The sequence below is a fragment of the Ruditapes philippinarum genome, unplaced genomic scaffold (assembly GCF_026571515.1).
Source record: "Ruditapes philippinarum isolate M1 unplaced genomic scaffold, ASM2657151v2 ctg62_1_1_1_1, whole genome shotgun sequence".
NCBI lineage: Eukaryota > Metazoa > Mollusca > Bivalvia > Venerida > Veneridae > Ruditapes > Ruditapes philippinarum.
Window position 1 is genome coordinate 178,110 of NW_026865791.1, and position 22,398 is coordinate 200,507.

At 30.5% G+C, this 22,398-nt stretch overlaps 1 protein-coding gene across 1 annotated transcript in view; it reads right to left on the minus strand.

Annotated features, from left to right (window-relative positions):
* LOC132730353 (potassium voltage-gated channel subfamily B member 2-like) overlaps positions 1–20,353 on the minus strand; it is a 131,136-nt gene extending 110,783 nt beyond the window's left edge. Inside the window, exon 1 of the mRNA XM_060716261.1 lies at positions 19,948–20,353. Coding sequence (XP_060572244.1) covers positions 19,948–20,054 — 107 coding nt within the window. The 5' untranslated portion in view covers positions 20,055–20,353. The remainder of the gene's footprint in view (positions 1–19,947) is intronic.
* Positions 20,354–22,398: the final 2,045 nt, after the last annotated feature.

Here is a 22,398-nt window from a genome sequence, read left to right on the forward strand (position 1 = left end):
CATATCAAAACCCTCAGTGGCGTCATTTAATGTTTTGGTTATTTATTCCAAGAAGAAATAAAATAATGTGTCGGTTGATGCTTATAACATGAGTGATAAGATACTAGCATGTAGGTGTCTGTTTTACATTTGGAAAAAATAATGTTTTGGTTAAATACTGCACAGAAAGCAAAAAGTCAGACAATTTGTGTTAATGACTGTGCTTACATGTAATAGTAAAAGCCTCACTGATAACAAATCACGTAGATAATTTAGCTTCATAAATAGATAAAAAAAGTTGCAAACTCGCAACGTTTTACACTTAATTAAGAGATTATTGTATTAATTTATTAACGTTCTACACACAGTGTATTCAAATATAATATGTATGTTTTGCTGTGTATTACCGTTTGTCGAACATTGATTAATACAACCAAAAGGATGTCAGAATCAAACATACATGATATACAAATGTATATGTATGCAATATGCCTCTTTAGAATAAACATTTTATACTTACATTATGTACTTATATAAATTAACGCAACACTCTGGAATAAGATTCGTGTTAGACAGCCAATGACCTCAGAATTTAGAGTGAAAACGATATCAAAACAAATCGGAATCTATATACTGCAAATTTCTCGTATCTTGTTGTACTTAGAGCCTAAATCCATCCCCTACCACATCTCAAATGTCATTCTGACGCAATCTTATATTCTGAGCCAGTGGTAGACGGACGCCTACAGTGGAAAAGCAATGACAGTTATTTGTGAACTAACATTACCAGCAGACAAAGTGCTAATTCGTGGAACACGAGACGACTAAAATATCAATGTAAGTACTGGCATTTTAGGAAGTATAAAAATACATGCACTTTCTGGTTTCCATACTTTAAACTGAATTGTTGTACTATAGACATCACTTTCTTATCCTGCACAAGCAAATACAATTTCATTAGTAAATTGAAGCAATCTCTAAAATTTGCATGTAGTAAATTTTCTGTTACACAAAAAGAACATGATAATGCATAAACTCTTGCTGATGAAAAGTGATGCAAACAGACTTTGTCTGCAACCAAAGTAATAAAACCCAACTTTTAAAATTAGATTAACGAAAATAAATTTAACACTAAACCATCCATCACTAGTAATTATTGGCATTTCTTAATAAAATTTATGAAATCAAATAAAAGAACAAACAAAAACAAATAAAAGTGTTATTTTGTTGAGATGCTACAGATTAAGCTGATCGTAAAATATCTTAAAGAGAAATTAATTCCCATCTATGAATTGAATGCAAACGTGCGAGTGTATTACAAATATAATTCAACAGACAAAACAACAGCACAATATCATAAACCATACATTAATGTGAGTAGTTATAAGCCATTTACAGTATATTTTTACATGCAGGATTAAGGGACGGGGGCTTTATAAAACAGTTTGAAATTGAAAAATGGCAATAATGAAAAGACAGACAACAACGCCGTGCTCCTATCACCACTAAAAACAAGATAATGACAATATCCATATGAATAATACGGTTGTAAAACCTATATGAATTATAACGATTCGACGAAAGCTTAAATGGACTCCGCTGAGGTTTTTTGACATGACTGGACTGAAAATATTTTTTCGATATAAATATTCCATTTGATGTAGGTCTAGACAAAGAATAATTCGCCCATTCCATTTATCCTGAAAAATAATTGAAAGTATGAAAAATGACTCAAACTTTAAAGACGTTGCAACGTTTTTCAATCAAATCTGGTTAGAGATAGCACAAAAATATGACTTTTCAGTATATGTCTGAGCTTATTTCTTATTATTTATTGCATATCTTTTTGTTTTAAGTGTCGCTGCTGATCTATGTCAGAAATTCAGTTTTTTTTTTATAGATTTTGGCCTCTGGACCTCGGTGGTGTTCCTTTAAAGAAACGAAAATTAGAAACAATGTGCAATACGGGTTTTATAAATATTGAACACCACAAACAAACAAATTGCAGCGAGAAATACATGCCGTAGTTCAACTGAATGTCAACATTTAAATGATTTAATAACTACAAATTGTTGTAATTATAGGCAATGCCTTTTACCAATGTAACAATCTGTTACAATTACATTAATATGATAGAAAGTTGCAATGTTACATAAAGATTATATTTATGGTTCAAAGACTAGACTGTTTTATGGAAATATAATGGGCTGGGGCGATATCAAGGGTGTTTCTCTACAGAAAATGATCGAGGCCGTGAAGACACGAGATGCAGCCCCAGGCCATGGTATTTCTACATTAGGGTCGAGTTTGATATACTATAACTGTTTTATCTCATGTTTAATAGAAATAAGAACTTTGATTAGACATTATAAACATTTTCTTCCCTTACATTAAATTCCTTACTCGGAACCTCGGTTACTTTTATGTAAATGACCACATTTTGATTTTCTTTCTTGTACCAAAACGTGACAGCCAATCAGAAATGCGGGGCATGTTCCTTATTTGTTGAATAACAACTGATCTGTGTCAGAAATTCAGAATTTTTTTTATAGATTTTGGCATCTGGACCTCGGTGGAGTTCCTTTAAAGAAACAACAATTATAAACAATGTGCAATACGGGTTTTAAAATATTGACAACACAAACAAGCAATTTGCAAAAGAAATTGTGCCTGTAGTTCAAATTGAAAGGCAACATTTAAAAGATTTAATTACTAAAAATAATTTAAACGGACGAGTTTGATATTCATGTACTATAATTGTTTTAACGCATGTTAAATAGAAGAATTTTGATTTGACATTAAAAACATTTTGTTCCCTTAAATTAAATTCGTCACTCGGAACCTCGGTTACTTTTTATGGTACATGTAATTGACCACATTTTGATTTTCCTAATTGTACCAAAACATGACCGCCAATCAAAATTATAGTGGATGTCCCTGATTTGTTGGATGACCACCAACACATAAATATTGCTGTTTTATGAAGCCCTGGTATCACGCTACTTTACCGTCGTTTGATTAGAAATTTTTCATCGTATGGCAAAAGATAGATTTTAAAATTCATTTTAATGAAAACAACTATTTATTATTTTGTCAAAGACATGAAATTTATTAAAAATACGAACATTGCTACTCAGGAAAATGTTTATACAGCCTGTGCTATGTCTTATAGCATCAAATGTGATTAAAACGTTTCAAAACACGTTCATTCTACATTACATTATAGCAGGTGCAAAAAACAACAACAAAAACAACAACATGCATAACCAAATTGATATAAATATTTCTATACCTTGCATGCTATTGAAAATATATATCAAAAGGACAAAGTCAAATAAGAGTGTAAATTTAGACACACTTTTAAGAATGGTAGACATAGTAAATACTGAATTTCAAGAAATATTAACCAAATCAACAAACACAATAGCATTGCAAAGCATGCAAGGAAGTCATTTGACATGTGACACGGAACATTTATCAATATATGTCCTATCTAAAACCGCTACTCTGTTTTAGGACTGACTAATTGCTTGCAAAATTAAGATTTAGGAAACACAATACACGTAAAAGTCAGGTTTAAACGGAAAACAATTATTTTTAGTAAGCATTTTATGCATGTGCAATAATTGACTACTCAACTCTTTTTTCTAGAAAACTCCAAAGTCTGTATTAACAAATTGCACCAGATATTTTGAGGTACTATACGTATATATACATGTACATTATTACTATGAGAAAAAGGTAATATTCAACACAAATCAAACGAATCCCGTCTGATAAAATCTTCAACCTTCTTTCAAACCTAGCCTTGTATTTTAGATACAATAAACATCTATTATTTATTCTATGGTTCCGACCCTTTAACATGACAAGCATATTAATGCATTGACATGTTTTAATCTTATATTTAATTTATCCGTGGCTTAATGGACATTTGTTACAATTCTATATTTGTAAAATACTGAAATAACATAATTTGTAATCAGTTAAAAGTCCATAGGGGAACTGTCAATATCGAAAGTTAACTGTCGGCTAAAGTTTCAACCAATATCTTTGATTAAGAAAAGAATTAGTAAGTTCATATTTGAGTTATTGTACTATATTTATATTTATTGAAATTGTTATCAATAAATTATTTGCGGCAGTAGTAGCCAAGAAGTATCAGACTTATATGTGTTGATGTCTCAGGTGGTCCGATCCCCGGTCAGGCCAAACCAAACACCAATATACAGGTTTATCAAAGTATCTTGCTCGCTTGGCGCTCAGTATTACAGAAAGAAATTGGTGTCAATTTAGCTTGACAAGATTGGGTACCATGTCACCATATATAAGTCAGCGGGGATATACGTATTTCAATAAAGCAATACCTACTATCACGAATATGAAAATGATGCACTCCTTTGATAAGAAGCAATTTCTGACATAATCAATATAAGCTTTGATTTCATATGGTTGCTTAATTGCGTCGATCTTGCTTCGTAGCCGATATGTATTATATAATTAACATATTTACTTAGACTATCTTGTACGTATAGTTTTAACAAAAGAGTTAATTTATGCTGCATTGCAAACCTTGCATTTTTATAACTGTTTAGCATTATCATTGTGGGTACAAGGAGGAGTCACATATGTTCTACAAGTCAGATATAATGCTATATTTAAGTCTGAATGCCAAACAAAATATGCCTACTTTATCATTAATTTCATAGGTTGTCACTATTTTTATCTTAAAAGTATAGGACTGTGATTATGTATAGCATCATCGTATATGGTGACAATCACACTACAATTGATTCTCTCATAAAGGGACTCTACTAAGGTTTAGCTACATGACGGGGCTGAAAATATTTTTGTCACATATTTGTGTATCATTTGATAGTCATACCAAGAGCTCGTGTCATTTGATAAACTCAATTTTACAAAATACTAATTTTTTGGTGCAAAATGATCCAAAACTTTTATGTTATCAAGCATTTAGACCACAGTGACAAATCTCCCGTATCCATACTGGAGATACATTGGTAAAGATTTGTTCTTTGTACTTATCACTTAAAACAAAATTAATGACTGGGTGGTTATTTTTGTCTCTATTGCATGGAAATGAACGTTCTAACCTTTAGAATATCTGAATAGTGTTTAATCAATTAGGACATTAAAACTGACATCAAAGATAACGATTGTATCTGTGTCACACACATGAGTTGCCTTGTATTTGTAGCATACTGTTTATATTTTGCGTTTCATTATTTTCTGAATTAATGACATTGGGATATTACACCACGTTCGGAACACCTCTCGCACACACAATTACTGTATCTAGGATAAAACAATGTCCAGACACTGATGAAAAAAAGGCAACTGATATCGAACATTAAAAAAATAGGGACAAATTTATTATACACAAATAAAGACACTTATCAGTATACATATATTGTAAAATAAATAGGGACAAATTTTTTATACACTAATAAAGGCACTTATCAGTATAAATATATGTTGTTAAATAAATAGGGACTAATTTATCATACACTAATAAAGACCCTTATCAGTATAAATATATGTTGTTAAATAAATAGGGACAAATTTATTATACACTAATAAAGACACTTATCAGTATAAATATATGTTGTTAAATAAATAGGGACAAATTTATTATACACAAATAAAGACACTTATCAGTATACATATATTGTTAAATAAATAGGGACAAATTTTTTATACACTAATAAAGGCACTAATCAGTATAAATATATGTTGTTAAATAAATAGGGACAAATTTATTATACACTAATAAAGACACTTATCAGTATTATATGAAACGTGGCCACTTTATATTCACTGTTTATAGGCCCATTATGCTTCAAAAATGCTATCAGTGTTATTTCTCAAAATCTGTTTTATTTTTGGTAGATTCTATCTTGTTACAGTTTAAAAAAAACATCCTTTTGCTTCTTTTTGGCCTGTTACCAATTGTTATAATTATATTAAATATTAAATATTTTGTATGGAAGTCAAAATATTTCATTGTTTACATTTTGCTACTTTACGTCACCTTACCGTATTAAATCGTTATCAAACACATGTTTGACATTCTAAACAATTACAAAATATGGATTTCTGATGCATAACTAAAACTTTCCCTGGCCAAACTAAAAACTTTCCCAGGCCAACAGTATCACGTTTTTCATTTTTGAAATTATAACTGCTTTTATATGCCCAGAAAATTTAATAAATCATTATATGGCCCCAGACTCTTTTCAAATTTAAACAAAACATTTTACGGAATTAAAAACTCGCTATGACTGATGGGAAACTCCGAGTCGACATGCCTTTACAATGAATAGCAAAACAAAAAAATGCTGATGGTTTCTTTTTTTCTGAAGTTGATTGATCATCACCTAAAGTAATGTAATTAGATAGTCATTGTTCACAAAACTCACTGTTCCACTTTTTGTTTTTTATTAATCGGCGTGTCTCTTAAATTGTTTATATCCCTAAAGGATAATTCAGTTAGTTATGTAAACGTTTATGTAATTGGTTATACATAGGCCTTATTATATTTTATGCAAAGTAATGAAAATGAGTATTTTATCAGTTTTTTATAATCAGCATTACCCGTTGTTTACCACGTATTTTTCACGCATTGTGAAGACTGTAGTTTTTCATCAATAAATAATTAGGAAGCAATATACGCAAGTAAAATTTGCATGAACAGTCTTTCTTTCGAGTAAGTGAAATTCATTATCCAAAATGTCAAAAGGTTTATGACTTATTCAGCAATGGGACTTTTGTATATACAAGTCTTATTGTATTGAACTTAACAACGTCTTGGTACGAAGCTCCAAGTTCGTGAACAAATTTGCAATTTTATGACCGCGTTTGCTTATTCTATAGAACACGCAGCATTCATGATAAAAGGGAATGACTGAGAACATTATTGTCAACTGTGCAACATAGATGTTAACCTGACATTCAGGCAATCACATTTTATTCCATTCCTGATTTCGACTATATTGACTACATACGAAACAATGGTTGGATTTTCTTCATCTCTTTTGGTGCATTACAAATTATTACAATTTAATGAAATGAGTTACGATTTGACTACACCTTTAAATTCTTAGCAAAATTGTATCCATAAAATTGTCCATAATCAAGCGTAAAGTACAGTCTGTTTTCATAAGACTGTAATCATAATCGAGCACAGATATTCAGACAAGATCGTCAGCCATTTTATTAATTCATTAGTGTTTATCTGGGAACGTCAAGAATGATTTATGTCCCAATAAAAATGGTGGTTAACCAGTATAGACTTGCATATATTTTTTGACCTATATTAAGCCGAACTTATAAAAGGTTTAACAAATGGAAACTTAAATATCAAGGGAAACAACTTTCTTACAAAACCGTAACAAATTTGTAATTATTCTTCAATCCAATTTTAAAAATAAAATCTTACTGTATGCCTAAGTGAGCTTACATTTTAGCAAAAGTGACATACTTTTTATAGAGAAAATACGTGCATGTTGCAAACTTTGTAATGTGCAGTGTAAACAAATTTACCTTCCTCTATTTCGGTTATATGACCTACCTCTCTGAAAGATATTTGTTAATACACATAACTTGTTAAATTATTAAATTGTGACGCTGTAGATGTACGATGTTATTGTCCTGCTAATAACAAGGCATTTACATTATATCTTTAAATGACTGATACTTCGAGATAAAGGTTATCGCATATATTGTCTAATATTTCGAAACATTTGTAAGCTCAAATATTGGCTACTACATTATACACATAGGTTATCACATAAATTGGCTGATAATTCGACATATATGTTATCTCACATGTTTGGTTATCTCAAATATTGGCAAATACATCATACACATAGGTTATCACATAAAATAGCTAACAGATCAAAACAACAACAATAAAATGTATTGGTAAATACTTGACTTCAAGAAATAATATGATGTGTCAGTTAATGATTTGCATAAAATGTTTTAGTTAATGATTCGCATAAAAATAATATAATTTGTTTGTTAATACTTACTTAAATCAAGTAATACATTATAATGTGTTTGTGATTTATTCACAAAAGAAAAAAAACTGTGTTAGTTATTGGTTTGCTTAAGAAATGATATAATGTATTCGTTGTTTCTTCGCAAAAGAAATAATAAAATGTGTTGGCTGATGCTTTGCATAAGAAATAAGATAATGTGCTGATTAACACTTCGCTCCAGGAATAATTTAATGAAACTCCACTGAGGTCCAAAGGCCTAAAATTATAAAATTTGAATTTCTTACAGACACGAGCATGAACACTTAAAACAGAAAGATGCGCAAAAGATAATAAAGAAATACATTTAAAATACATGTTAAAAGTCGTATTTTTGTGCTATGTTTAGCTGGATTTGAGGGAAAAGCGTTGCAAGGCTTCAATTTTGGGTCATTTTCCACATGTAGAAAATAATTCTGGAAAAATGAAGTAAGCGAATGATCTGAAATGTTGCACATACAATATTGGTCTAGACCTATATCAAATGGAATATTAATAGCAAAATTTAAACTTATTTCCAGTCCTGTCATATCAAAACCCTCAGTGGAGTCATTTAATGTTTTGGTTATTTATTCCCAGAAGAAATAAAATAATGTGTCGGTTGATGCTTATCACACGAATAATAAGTTTCTAGTATGTTGGTGTCTGTTTTACATTTGGAAAAAAATAATGTTTTGGTTAAATACTGCCCAGAAAGTAAAAAGTAAACAGACAATTTGTGTTAATGACTTTGCTTAATAGTAAAAGCCTCACGGAGTGAAAATAAATTACGTAAATAATTAAGCTTCACAAATAGATAAAAAGTAGCTAACTCGAAATGTGTCACACTTAATTAAGAGATAATTGTATTAATTTATTAACGTTCTAGACACAGTGTATTCAAATATAATAGCTATGTTTCGCTGTGCATTACCGTTTGTCGAGCATTGATTAATATAATCAAAGCGATGTCAGAATCAAACGTACATGATATACACATGTATATGAATGCAAATTGCCTCTTTAGAATAAACATTTTATACTAACATTATGTACTTATATAAATTATAGCAAGATTCTGGAATAAAATTCGTGTTAGACAGCCACTGACCTCAGAATTTAGAGTGAAAACGATATCAAAACAAATCGGAATCTAAATACTGCAAATATCTCGTATCTTGTTGTACTTAGAGCCTAAATCCATCCCCTACCACATCTGAAATGTCATTCTGACGCAATCATATATTCTGAGCCAGTGATAGACGGACGCCTACAGTGGAAAAGCAATGACAGTTATTTGTGAACTAACATTTCCATCAGACAAAGTGCTAATTCGTGGAACACGAGACGACTAAAATATCAATGTAAGTACTGGCATTTTAGGAAGTATAAAAATACATGCACTTTCTTGTTTCCATACTTCAAACTGAATTTTGTACTATAGATATCACTTTCTTATCCTGCACAAGCAAATACAATTTCATTTGTAAATTAAAGCAATATCTAAAATTTGCATGAAGTAAATTTTCTGTAACACAAAAAAGAACATGATAATGCATAAGGTCTTGGTGATGAAAGGTGATGCCAACAGACTTTGTGTGTCAACCAAAGTAAAAATACCCAACTTTTAAAATTAGATTAACGAAAATAAATTTAACACTAAACAATCCATCACTAGCAAATATTGGCATTTCTTTTTACAAACTAATGGAATAAAATTTATCAAACCAAATAAAAGAACAAACAAAACAAATAAAAGTGTTATTTTGTTGAGATGCTACAGAATAAGCTGATCGTAAAAGATCTGCAAGAGAAATTAATTCCCATCTATAAACTTAATGCAAAAGTGCAAGTGTATTACAAATATATACCAATAGACAAAACAACAGCACAATATCTTAAACCATACATTAATGTTAGTAGTTATAAGCCATTAACAGTATATTTTTACATGCAGGAGTTTGAAATCGAAAAATTGCAATACTGAAAAGACAGTCAAGAGCGATGTGCAATAATGACAAAATCCGTATGAATTATACAGTTTTTAAACCTATATATATATTAACGATTCGACTAAAGTTTAAAAGGACTCCACTGAGATCTTTTGACATGACATGACTGAAAATAATATTTCGAGATTAATATTCCATTTGATGTAGGTCTAGGCGTGCAGAATTTCAAATCATTAGCCCACGCCGTTTATCCTGAAAAATGACTCAAAATGTAAAGACGCTGCAACGTTTTTCACTCAAATCTGGTTAGAAATAGCACGAAAATACGACTTTTCAATATATTTCTGAGCATATTTCTTATTATTTATTGCATATCTCTCTGCTGCAGATCTATGTGAGAAATTTAATTTTTTTTATAGGTTTTGCCGTCTGGACCTCAGTGGAGTTCCTTTAAAGAAACAACTTTTAGAAACAATGTGCAATACGGTGAAAAATTGAACTTCCCAAACAAGCACTTGCAGTGAGAAAATCTATCCGTAGTTTAAATTGACTGTCAACATTTAAATGATTTACTTACTAAAAATAGAAGTTGTAATGATAGGCAATGCCTTTTACAAAGGTGTCAATCTGTGATAATAACATTAATATGATTGTACGATACAATGTTACATAAAAGTTATATTTATGTATAGCTACTAGACTGTTATGTGGAAATATCATGGCCTGTGGCGATATCAAGGGTCTTTCTCTACAGCAAATGTTCGAGGACGTAAAGACATAAGATGCAGCCCCAGGCCGTGATATTTCTACATAACGGTCGAGTTCGATATACTATAACTGTTTCATCGCATGTTAAATAGAAATAAGAATTTTGATTTGACAATAAAAACGTTTCTTTCCTTGAATTAAATTCGTCACTCGGAACATCGGTTTCTTTGAAAGGCGCATGTAAAATGACCGCAATTTGTTTTTCTCCATATTGTACCAAAACAAGATAGAAATACGATAGATGTTCCTGATTTGTTGAATGACCACATACATATAAATATTGCTGCTTTATGTAGCGCTGGTATCACGCTAACAGTCGTTTGATTAGAACTTTTTCATCGTATGGCAAAAGATAGATTTAAAAATTCATTTTAATGAAAAAAAAGTATTTTCTCAGGGACATGATATTTATTAAAGATACGAGAATTTTTCCACAGGAAAAAGTTTATAAGGCTGTGCTGTGCCTCAAAGCACCAAATGTGATGAAAACGTTTAAAAACACGCACAATATGCATTCCAATCTAATATAAAAGGTGCAAAAAAAAAACAACAACAAAAAACAACATCATGCGATAACCAAATTGATATCAACTTTTCTATACCTTGCATGGCATTGAAAATATATCAAAATGACACAGTCAAATAAGAGTGTACATTTAGACGCAATTGTAAGAATGGTAGACATGGTAAATACTTAGAAATATGAACCAAATCAACAAACACAATAGCATTGCAAAGCAAGCAAAGGAAGTCATTTGACATCTGACACGGAACATTTATTTAAAACCACTCTTCCGTTTTAGGACTGAGTTATTGCTTGCAAAATTAAGATTTAGGAAACACAATACACGTAAAAGTAAAGTTTAAACGGAAATCTATTATTTCTAAGCATTTTATGCATGTGCAATAATTGACTACTCAGCTCTTTTTCTAGAAAACTCCAAAGTCTGTATTAACAAATTGCACCAGATATTTTTGAGGTAATATACGTATATATACATGTACATTAATCAAACGAATCCCGTCTGATAAAATCTTCAACCTTCTTTCAAACCTAGCCTTGTATTTTAGAAACAATAAACATCTATTATTTATTTTATGGTTCCGACTCCATAACATGACAAGCATATTAATGCATTGACATGTTTTAATCTTATATTTAATTAATTCGTGGCTTAATGGACATTTGTTTCAATTCTATATTTGTAAAATACTGAATTAACATAATTTATAATCAGTTAATAGTCCATAGGGGAACTGTCAATATCGGCTAAAGTTCCAACCAATAACATAATAATTCATCTTTGATTAAGAAAAGAGTGATAGATAACTATTATTAGTAAGTTCATATTTGAGTTATTGTACTATATTTATATTTATTGAAATTGTTATCAATAAATTATTTGCCGCAGTAGTAGCCAAGAAGTATCAGACTAATATGTGTGGATGTCTCAGGTGGTTCGATACCCGGTCAGGCCAAACCAAACACCAATATACAGGTTTATCAAAGTATCTTGCACGCTTGGCATTCAGTTTTACAGTATAGGTATGGGTGTCAATATAGCTTGACAAGATTGGGTACCATGTCACCATATATAAGTCAGCGGGGATATACGTATATCAATAAAGCAATATCATACCTATATCACGAATATGAAAATGATGCACTCCTTTGATAAGAAGCAATTTCTGACATAACCAATATAAGCTTTGATTTCATTTGGTTGCTTAATTGCGTCGATCTTGCTTCGTAGCCGATATGTATTATATAATTAACATATTTACTTAGATTATCTTGTACGTATAGTTTTAACAAAAGAGTTAATTTATGCTGCATTGCAAACCTTGAAATTTTATAACTGTTTAGCATTTTATTGTGGGTATAAGGAGGAGTCACGTACTTTCTACAAGTCAGATATAATGCTATTTTAAGTCTGAATGTCAAACAAAATATGCCTACCTTATCATTAATTTGATAAGTTATCACTATTTTCATCTTTAAGTGTAGGGCTGTGATTATGTATAGCATCATCGTATATGGTGACAATCACACTATAATTGATTTTCTGATATAGGGACTCCACTAAGGTTTATTTACATAACTGGACTGAAACTATTTTTTGTTACATATTTGTGTACCATTTAATGTGCTCTTGACCAAGAGCTTGTGTCATTTGCCCAAAACAATTGTATAAAAATACTCATTTTATGGTGCAAAATGACCCAAAACATTTTGATATGAGGCCTTTAGACCACAGTGACAGATCTCCCGTATGTTCTTTGTATTTATCACTTAAAGCAAACTTAATGACGGGATAGTTATTTTTGTCTCTTTTGCATGGAAATGAACGTTCTAACCTTTAGAATATCTGAATAGTGTTTAATCAATTAGGACATTAAAACTGACATCAAAGATAACGATTGTATCTGTGTCACACACATGAGTTGCCTTGTATTTGTAGCATACTGTTAATATTTTTCGTTTCATTATTTTCTGCATTAATGACATTGGGATATTTTACACCACGTTCGGAACACCTCTCACACACACAGTTTCTGTATCTAGGATAAAACAATGTCCAGACACTGATGAAAAAAAAGGCAACTGATATCGAACATTAAAAAAATAGGGACAAATTTATTATACACTAATAAAGACACTTATCAGTATAAATATATTGTAAAATAAATAGGGACAAATTTATTATACACTAATAAAGACACTTAACATTATTATTATATGAAACGTGACCACTTTATATTCAATGTTTATAGGTCAATTATGCCTCAAAACTGCTATCAGTGTTATTTCTCAAAATCTGTTTTATTTTTGGTAGATTCTATCTTGTTACAGTTTACAAAAACATCCTTTTGCTTCTTTTTGGCCTGTTACCAATTGTTATAATTATATTAAATATTAAATATTTTGTATGGAAGTAAAAATATTTCATTGTTTACATTTTGCTACTTTACGTCACATTACCGTATTAAATCGTTATTAAACACATGTGTGACATTCTAAACAATTACAAAATATGGATTTCTGATGCATAACTAAAACTTTCCCTGGCCAAACTTAAAACTTTCCCAGGCCAACAGTATCACGTTTTCATTTTTGAAATTGTAACTGCTTTTATATGCCCAGAAAATTTAATGAATCATTATATGGTCCCAGACTCTTTTCAAATTTAAACAAAACATTTTACGGAATTAAAAACTCGCTATGACTGATGGGAAACTCCGAGTCGACATGCCTTTACAATGAATAGCAAAACAAAAAAATGCTGATGGTTTCTTTTTTTCTGAAGTTGATTGATCATCACCTAAAGTAATGTAATTGGATAGTCATTGTTCACAAAACTCACTGTTCCACTTTGTGTTTTTTATTAATCGGCGTGTCTCTTAAATTGTTTATATCCCTAAAGGATAATTCAGATAGTAAGGTATACGTTTATGTAATTGGTTATACATAGACCTTATTATATTTTATGCAAGGTAATGAAAATGAGTTTTTTTATCAGTTTGTTATAATCAGCATTACCTGTTGTTTATCACGTATTTTTCACGCATTGTGAAGACTGTAGTTTTTCATCAATAAATAATTAGAACGTCATATACACAAGTAAAATTTGCATGAATAGTCTTTCTTTCGAGTAGGTGAAATTCAATAATCAAAATGTCAAAAGGTTTATGACTTATTCAGCATTGGGACTTTTGTATATACAAGTCGATCTTATTGTATTGAACTTAACAACGTCTTGGTACGAAGCTCCAAGTTTTTGACAAATTTGCAATTTTATGACCGCGTTTGCTTATTCTATACAACACGCAGCATTCGTGATAAAAGGGAATGACTGAGAACATTATTGTCAACTGTGCAACATAGATGTTAACCTAACATTCAGGCAATCAAATTGTATTCCATTCCTGATTTCGACTATATTGACTACATACGAAACAATGGTTGGATTTTCTTCATCTCTTTTGGTGCATTACAAATTATGACAATCTAATGAAATGAGTTACGATTTGACTACACCTTTAAATTCTTAGCAAAATTGTATCCATAAAATTGTCCATAATCAAGCGTAAAGTACAGTCTGTTTTCATAAGACTGTAATCATAATCGAGCACAGATATTCAGACAAGATCGTCAGCCAATTTATTAATTCATTAGTGTCTATCTGGGAACGTCAAGAATGATTTATGTCCCAATATAAATGGTGTTTATACCAGTATAGACTTGCATATATTTTTTGACCTATATTCAGCACGAACTTATAAAAGGTATGTCAAATGGAAACTTAAATATCAAAGGAAACAACTTATTACAAAACCGTGAACAATTTGTAATTCTTAACTCCAATTTTAAAAATAAAATCTTACTGTATGTCTGAGTGAGCTTAAATTTTAGCTAAAATGAAATACTTTTTATAGCAAAAATACGTGCATGTTGCAAACTTTGTAATGTGCAATGTAAACAAATTTACCTTTCTTAATTTTGGTTATATGACGTATCTCTCTGAAAGATATTTGTATATAATTAGTAAATACACATAACTTGGTAAAAAAATTAAAATGTGACGCTGTACAAAGAATCTTCTATGTCAAAGAGTCAGTGTCATGTACGATGTTATTGTCTCATAAATAGTAAATAATATTCACCTGGCATATACTTTTATCATTAAATGACTGATGCTTAAAGACATAGGTTATCTCACTCACATATAGACTAATATTTCGAAACATTTGTTATCTCAAATTTTGGCTAATACATCATACACATAAAACATTTGTTAGCTCAAATATTGGCTAATACATCATACACATAAGTTATCACATAAATTGGCTGATAATTCGACATATAGTTTATCTCGCAAACTCCAAACTCCACTGAGGTACAAAGGCCTAAAAATATAAAAATTGAATTTTCTTACAGACACGAGCATGAAAACTTAAAATAGAAAGATGCGCCAAAGATAATAAAGAAATACATTTAAAATACATGTTGAAAGTCTGATTTTTGTGCTACTTTTAGCTGGATTTGAGTGAAAAGCGTTGCAATGCTGGATAATTTTCCACATGTAGGAATAAATTAATCTGGAAAAACGGAGTGAGCGAATGGTCTGAAATTTTGCACATACAATATTGGTCTAGACCTATATCAAATGGAACATTAATCTGAAAATTTAAACTTATTTCCAGTCTTGTCATATCAAAACCCTCAGTGGAGTCATTTAATGTTTTGGTTATTCATTCCCAAAAGAAATAATATAATGTGTTGGTTGATGCTTATCATACGAATGATAAGTTAGTTAACAGACAATTTGTGTTACTGACTTTGCTTAATAGTAAAAGCCTCACGTAGTGATAACAAATTACGAAGATAATTTAGCTTCACAAATAGATAAAAATAAGTTGCTAACTGGCAATGTTTCACACTTAATTAAGAGATAATTGTATTAATTTATTAACGTTCTACACACAGTGTATTCAAATATAATATGTATGTTTCGCTGTGCATAACTGCTTGTCAAGCATCGATTTATTTAATATAATCAAAGCGATGTCAGAATCAAACATACATGTTAAATATGCAAAATGCCTCTTTAGAATAAACATTTTATACTAACATTATGTACTTATATAAATTAACGCAACAGTCTGGAATAAGATTCGTGTTAGACAGCCACTGACCTCAGAATTTAGAGTGAAAACGATATCAAAACAAATCGGAATCTATATACTGCAAATTTCACGTATCTTGTTTTACTTAGAGCCTAAATCCATCCCCTACCACATCTGAAATGTCATTCTGACGCAATCATATATTCTGAGCCAGCGGTAGACGGACGCCTACAGTGGAAAAGCAATGACAGTTATTTGTGAACTAACATTTCCAGCAGACAAAGTGCTAATTCATGGAACACGAGACGACTAAAATATCAATGCAAGTACTGGCATTTTAAGATATATAAAAATACATGCACTTTCTGGTTTCCATACTTTAAACTGAATTTTGTACTATAGACATCACTTTCTTATCCTGCACAAGCAAATACAATTTCATTAGTAAATTGAAGCAATTGCTAAAAGTTGCATGTAGTGAATTTTCTGTAACACAAAAAAAGAACATAATAATGCACAAACTCTTCGTGATGAAAAGTGATGTAAACAAACTTTGTGTGTCAACAAAAGCGGAAAAAAACACAACTAAATGGCTTTTAAAACTAGATTAACGAAAATAAATTTAACACTAAACCATCCATCACTAGCAATTATTGACATTTCTTTTTACAAACTAATGGAATAAAATTTATGAAAACAAATAAAAGAACAAACAAAACAAATAAAAGTGTTATTTTGTTGAGATGCTACAGATTAAGCTGATCGTAAAATATCTTAAAGAGAAATTAATTCCCATCTTTAAACATAATGTTTATTACAAATATAATATACCAACAGACAAAACAGCAGCACAATATCTTAAACCATACATAAATGTGAGTAGTTATAAGCCATTTACAGTATAATGTTACATGCAGGATTAAGGGACGGGGGGGGGGGGGGGGCTTCATAAACAGTTTGAAATTGAAAAATTGCAATACTGAAAAGACAGTCAAGAGCGATGTGCTCTTATCATCACCAAAATCAGGATAAAAACAAAATCCGTATGAATAATACAGTTACAAACATTTTATGAATTAACGATGCGACCAAAGCTTAAAGGGACTCCACAGAGGTTTTTTGGTGTTATTGTTATAGATGTTAGTCTATACCAATAATTTGTGTGCATAATTTCAAATTATTCTCCTACTCTGTTTATCCTAAATAAATAATTCTTATTGTGAAAAATGACTCGAACCTTAAAGGCGTTCAATGTTTTTCTCTCAAATCTGGTTAGAAATAGCACAATAATATGACTTTTCAATATATTTCTGATATTGCATATCTCTCTGTTATAAGTGTCGTTGCTGATCTATGTAAGAAACTCAAATTTCAAAAAGTTTTGGCTTCTGAACCTCAAGGGAGTTCCTTTAAAGAAACAACATTTAGAAACAATGTGCAATACGGGTTTTAAATAAATATTGAACACCCCAAACAAGCAAATTGCAGTGAGTAATTCTGCCCGTAGTTTAAATTGAATGTCAACATTTAAACTAACTACAAATTGTTGTAATTATAGGCAATGCTTTTTACGAAGGTCACAATCTGTTACAATAACATTTATATAATAGTACGATGCAATGTTACATAAAAGTTATATTTATGGTATAACGACTAGACTGTTATGCGGAAATATCATGGCCTGGGACGATATCAAAGGGTCTTTCTCTACAGAAAATGATCGAGGCCGTAAAGACATGAGATTCAGACACAGGCCATGATATTTCTACATAACGGTTGAGTTCGATATATTATAACTGTATTATCGCATGTAAAATAGAAATAAGAATTTTGATTAGACATTAAAAATATTTTTCTTCACTTAAATTAAATTCGTCACTCAGAACCTCGGTTAATTTTTATGATACATGTAAATGATTTTGATTTTCCTTATTGTACCAAAACGTGACAGCCAGTCAGAAATACGGTAGATGTTACTGATTTGTTGGATGATCACATACACATATAAAATATTGCTGAAAATGATTATGAAAGCGCTGGTATTACACTTACAGTCGTTTGATTAGAACTTTTTCATCATATGGCAAAAGATAGATTTAAAATTTAATTTAATGAACAAACTATCAAGTATTTTCTCAGGGACATGATATTTATTAAAAATACAATCATTGCTACACAGCAAAAAGTTTATTAGGCTGTGCTGTGCCTCATAGCACCAAATCTGATTACACGCACATTATGCATTCCAACCTCGGTAAAAAAAACTTAACTAATATATAGCAGGTGCAAAACAAAAAAACAAGAACAACATCATGCGATAACCAAATTGATATAAACTTTTCTATACCTTGCATGGCATTGAAATATATCAAAATGACACAGTCAAATAAGAGTGTACATTTAGACGCAATTTTAAGAATGGTAGACATAGTAAATACTGAGAAATATTAAACAAATCAACAAACACAATAGCATTGCAAAGCATGCAAGGAAGTCATTTGACATCTGACACGGAACATTTATTTAAAACCACTATTCCGTTTTAGGACTGATTTATTGCTTGCAAAATTAAGATTTAGGAAACACAATACACGTAAAAGTCAGGTTTAAACGGAAATCTATTATTTCTAGTAAGCATTTTATGCATGTGCAATAATTGACTACTCAGCTCTTTTGTCTAGAAAACTCCAAAATCTGTATTAACAAATTGCACCAGATATTTTGAGGTACTATACGTATATATACATGTACATTATTACTATGAGAAAACAGGTAATATTCAACACAAATCAAACGAATCCCGTCTGATAAAATCTTTCAAAACTAGCCTTGTATTTTAGAAACAATAAACATCTATTATTTATTCTATGGTTCCGACCCCAATAACATGACAAGCATATTAATGCATTGACATGTTTTAATCTTATATTTAATTTATTCGTGGCTTAATAGACATTCGTTACAATTCTATATTTGTAAAATACTGAAATAACATAATTTGTAATCAGTTAAAAGTCCATAGGGGAACTGTCAATATCGAAAGTTAACTGTCGGCTAAAGTTTCAACCTATACCATAATAATTCATCTTTGAATTAGAAAAGAGTGATAGATAACTATTATTAGTAAGTTCATATTTAAGTTATTGTACTTTATTTATATTCATTGAAATTGTTATCAATAAATTCCTTGCCGGAGTTGTAGCCAAGAAGTATCAGACTAATATGTGTGGATGTCTCAGGTGGTTCGATCCCCGGTCAGGCCAAACCAAACACCAATATACAATTTTAACAAAGTATCTTGCACGCTTGGCGCTTAGTATTACAGTATAAGTATGGGTGTCAACATAGTTGGACAAGATTAGGTACCATGTCACCATGATATTATAAATCAGCAGGGATATATATCAATGAAGCAATATCATGAGCATGTAAATGATGCACTCTTTCTATAAGAAGCTATTTCTGACATAATTATTATAAGCTTTGATTTCATTTGGTTGTTCAATTGCGCCGATCTTGCTTCGTAGCCGATATGTATTATATAATCAAAATTTTAAAATAAACCAAAAGAAATCACCAACCTGCTGGCTAAGGACGACATTGAGGAAGACGACCCTCTGCGACAAAATTTCATTCGTTTACGAACCATGTGTGTTATGTCAGGGTGACATTCATGTTTGCCTTTCATCCACCATTATCCTTTGACCAGTACCGATTGACCTTTTGTCCAGGATTATTGAACTTTCTTACCAAATCTGTAGAAGACGGTTTGTTCTCTTTCGTTCTTCTGGTTTTCTACTCCTATTGTTGATGAACAGAAGACATATCACTTAGAAGCATGAATATGTTGTCTGTAATTGCTATGGTCGTAATCATACATTATCTCAGAAGTATTGTGCCACTTGGCTCCTTCTTATACTTTATTCAGTTGTATTGCCAAAAAAGAGCCCAAAAGCAACGGCATCTTAAACGTATTTTGATCACATCATGTAATGTACATATGTTCTGATGACACCATGCTTTTTAAAGTATTTGGGTGACAACTTATACTTGCCATCGTTACATGTTTTTTGAATTGTTACACAAATATTCGGTATTTTTTTTGAACACGTTTCACATATTTGTAATTTCATTCATGTATACATATTTATACATATTTTTAAATCCAATATGTTAACGCGTTTAGATTAATTTCACATACATGTTACTGCTGTATCGAATTAAAATCACTTAATCACATTATTTCAAGTTCATTTGAAATACGTGTGCTTGAAAATCACTATTGCGCTGTTAAATTTTACTCCACCACAAAATGAATGCATTTTCATGTTATGTGCTGGTTTTTCAGATCTTCATTTTCATCGCATTTGCTTTATTTATTTGTACCATATTTCTGTAACAGAAAAATATCAGATTTGATTAATATTCATTATACATGTGTTGTAAATTATCAACATATTTTTAATTTCAAAACTATGAATTTTCACTATTCCTTATAGCCTATTGCTTTTGAAAAAATTCACTTTAAATATGTACATGCTTTAAAGTTTTAAAAATAAGAGATTCTATATTTATAATTTTTATATTAATCTCTGAATTATATTTTTCCTCCAAAAGGTACATTTTCTTATTTCACGTTACTTATATAACCTCTTCAAATCAAAAACCTTAATTTTTCTATTTTGTCAAATAATATTCATACTAGATTAGCGTGTGTTTCTATTTTTAGAAACTCAGTCGCGTGCCTCTCTTTCTATATTTAATATCACGTTGTAAAAGAATTATAGCTCTATATCGTCATTTTATAGCAGAAGTTGTGTGATTACCTAATACATGATTCCATTATTTCTGGCTTAAATAATGTTATAAAACAAGAACCTCAAGTCTAATAAAACGGTCATTAATCACTAGCTTAATTTTCAAGTAATTTTATATGTTTGCTAACTCTTGTAAGCACAGCCGATAAAAAAGTCCGTATGTAGGGAATGACGTAATATCATCAATGCAACTTTATTTTATAGACATTTGTACTTAATCAGTCTACATTGATATAGGAAACTTGCGTCACAGAAAATCATTATGGATTAGAATATTAAGAGGCCTTACTAAATTTTCAAATTTTTATATTTCCCTCAAGGGAGATATTTTAAAGGCAACTTGTTCAGTTTTTGTTATAGATATATATATTCATTGATACATTTGTATCTGTTTGCGTGCACAATAATCGGATATGCCAATAAAAAACTAATATTCATGAAGTTTGTACATGATTTAAGACTTATGTATTAATAATACTTGCCTCGGCATATTGACGGCGCCTTTTATGTTTGTTGAATGCCCCATTCGGCAAACCTCTGACAAAGCTTTCCTCGTTTTCTATTTGTATTCATTGCCATGAATGGTTCAATGATCACCAATCAATCACCTGATATTTCGTTTCACTAAGAAGTTGTTTTTGACAGCGGGACTCTGACGGGTTCATTTATCATCAACTCCCATGCATTGTCAATTCATGGCAGTTTTCGTGGGCTCACATTCAATCATCGTTTTTTTTCTATCCTACAAAAATATAAATTCATTAGCCTAAAGTTACATAGAAATGATAACACAATTAATATTCTTTACGTGAAAATATTTTTTTTCAATTATTCTCAAAAACATTTTTTTAAAAATCATATTATTTTAATGATCAGCATTCAAATATGATCATTAGAGTGTAGGAAGCTTTTTTGGACTATTTGTGATCCTGATTCTAAATTCAATTGAAAGCATAATGTATATTGATTTCTGTGAAAGGGAGCGACGAATGCGCAAAATCAACACATAACCCCACTTAAGACATCAGACAGTAGAGAAATATTCTGTAAAGGGACGATTATATACAAACTCACATATACATGTGTTTCTATTTACAGAGAACTTTAAATTTATTAGAATATACCACAGGAATAAAAAAAAATAGCGAATCTTCTAAAATTTATGTGTTAAATCATTTTAGCCAGTCATAGTTTAAGAGACTTTAAAGTCCTACT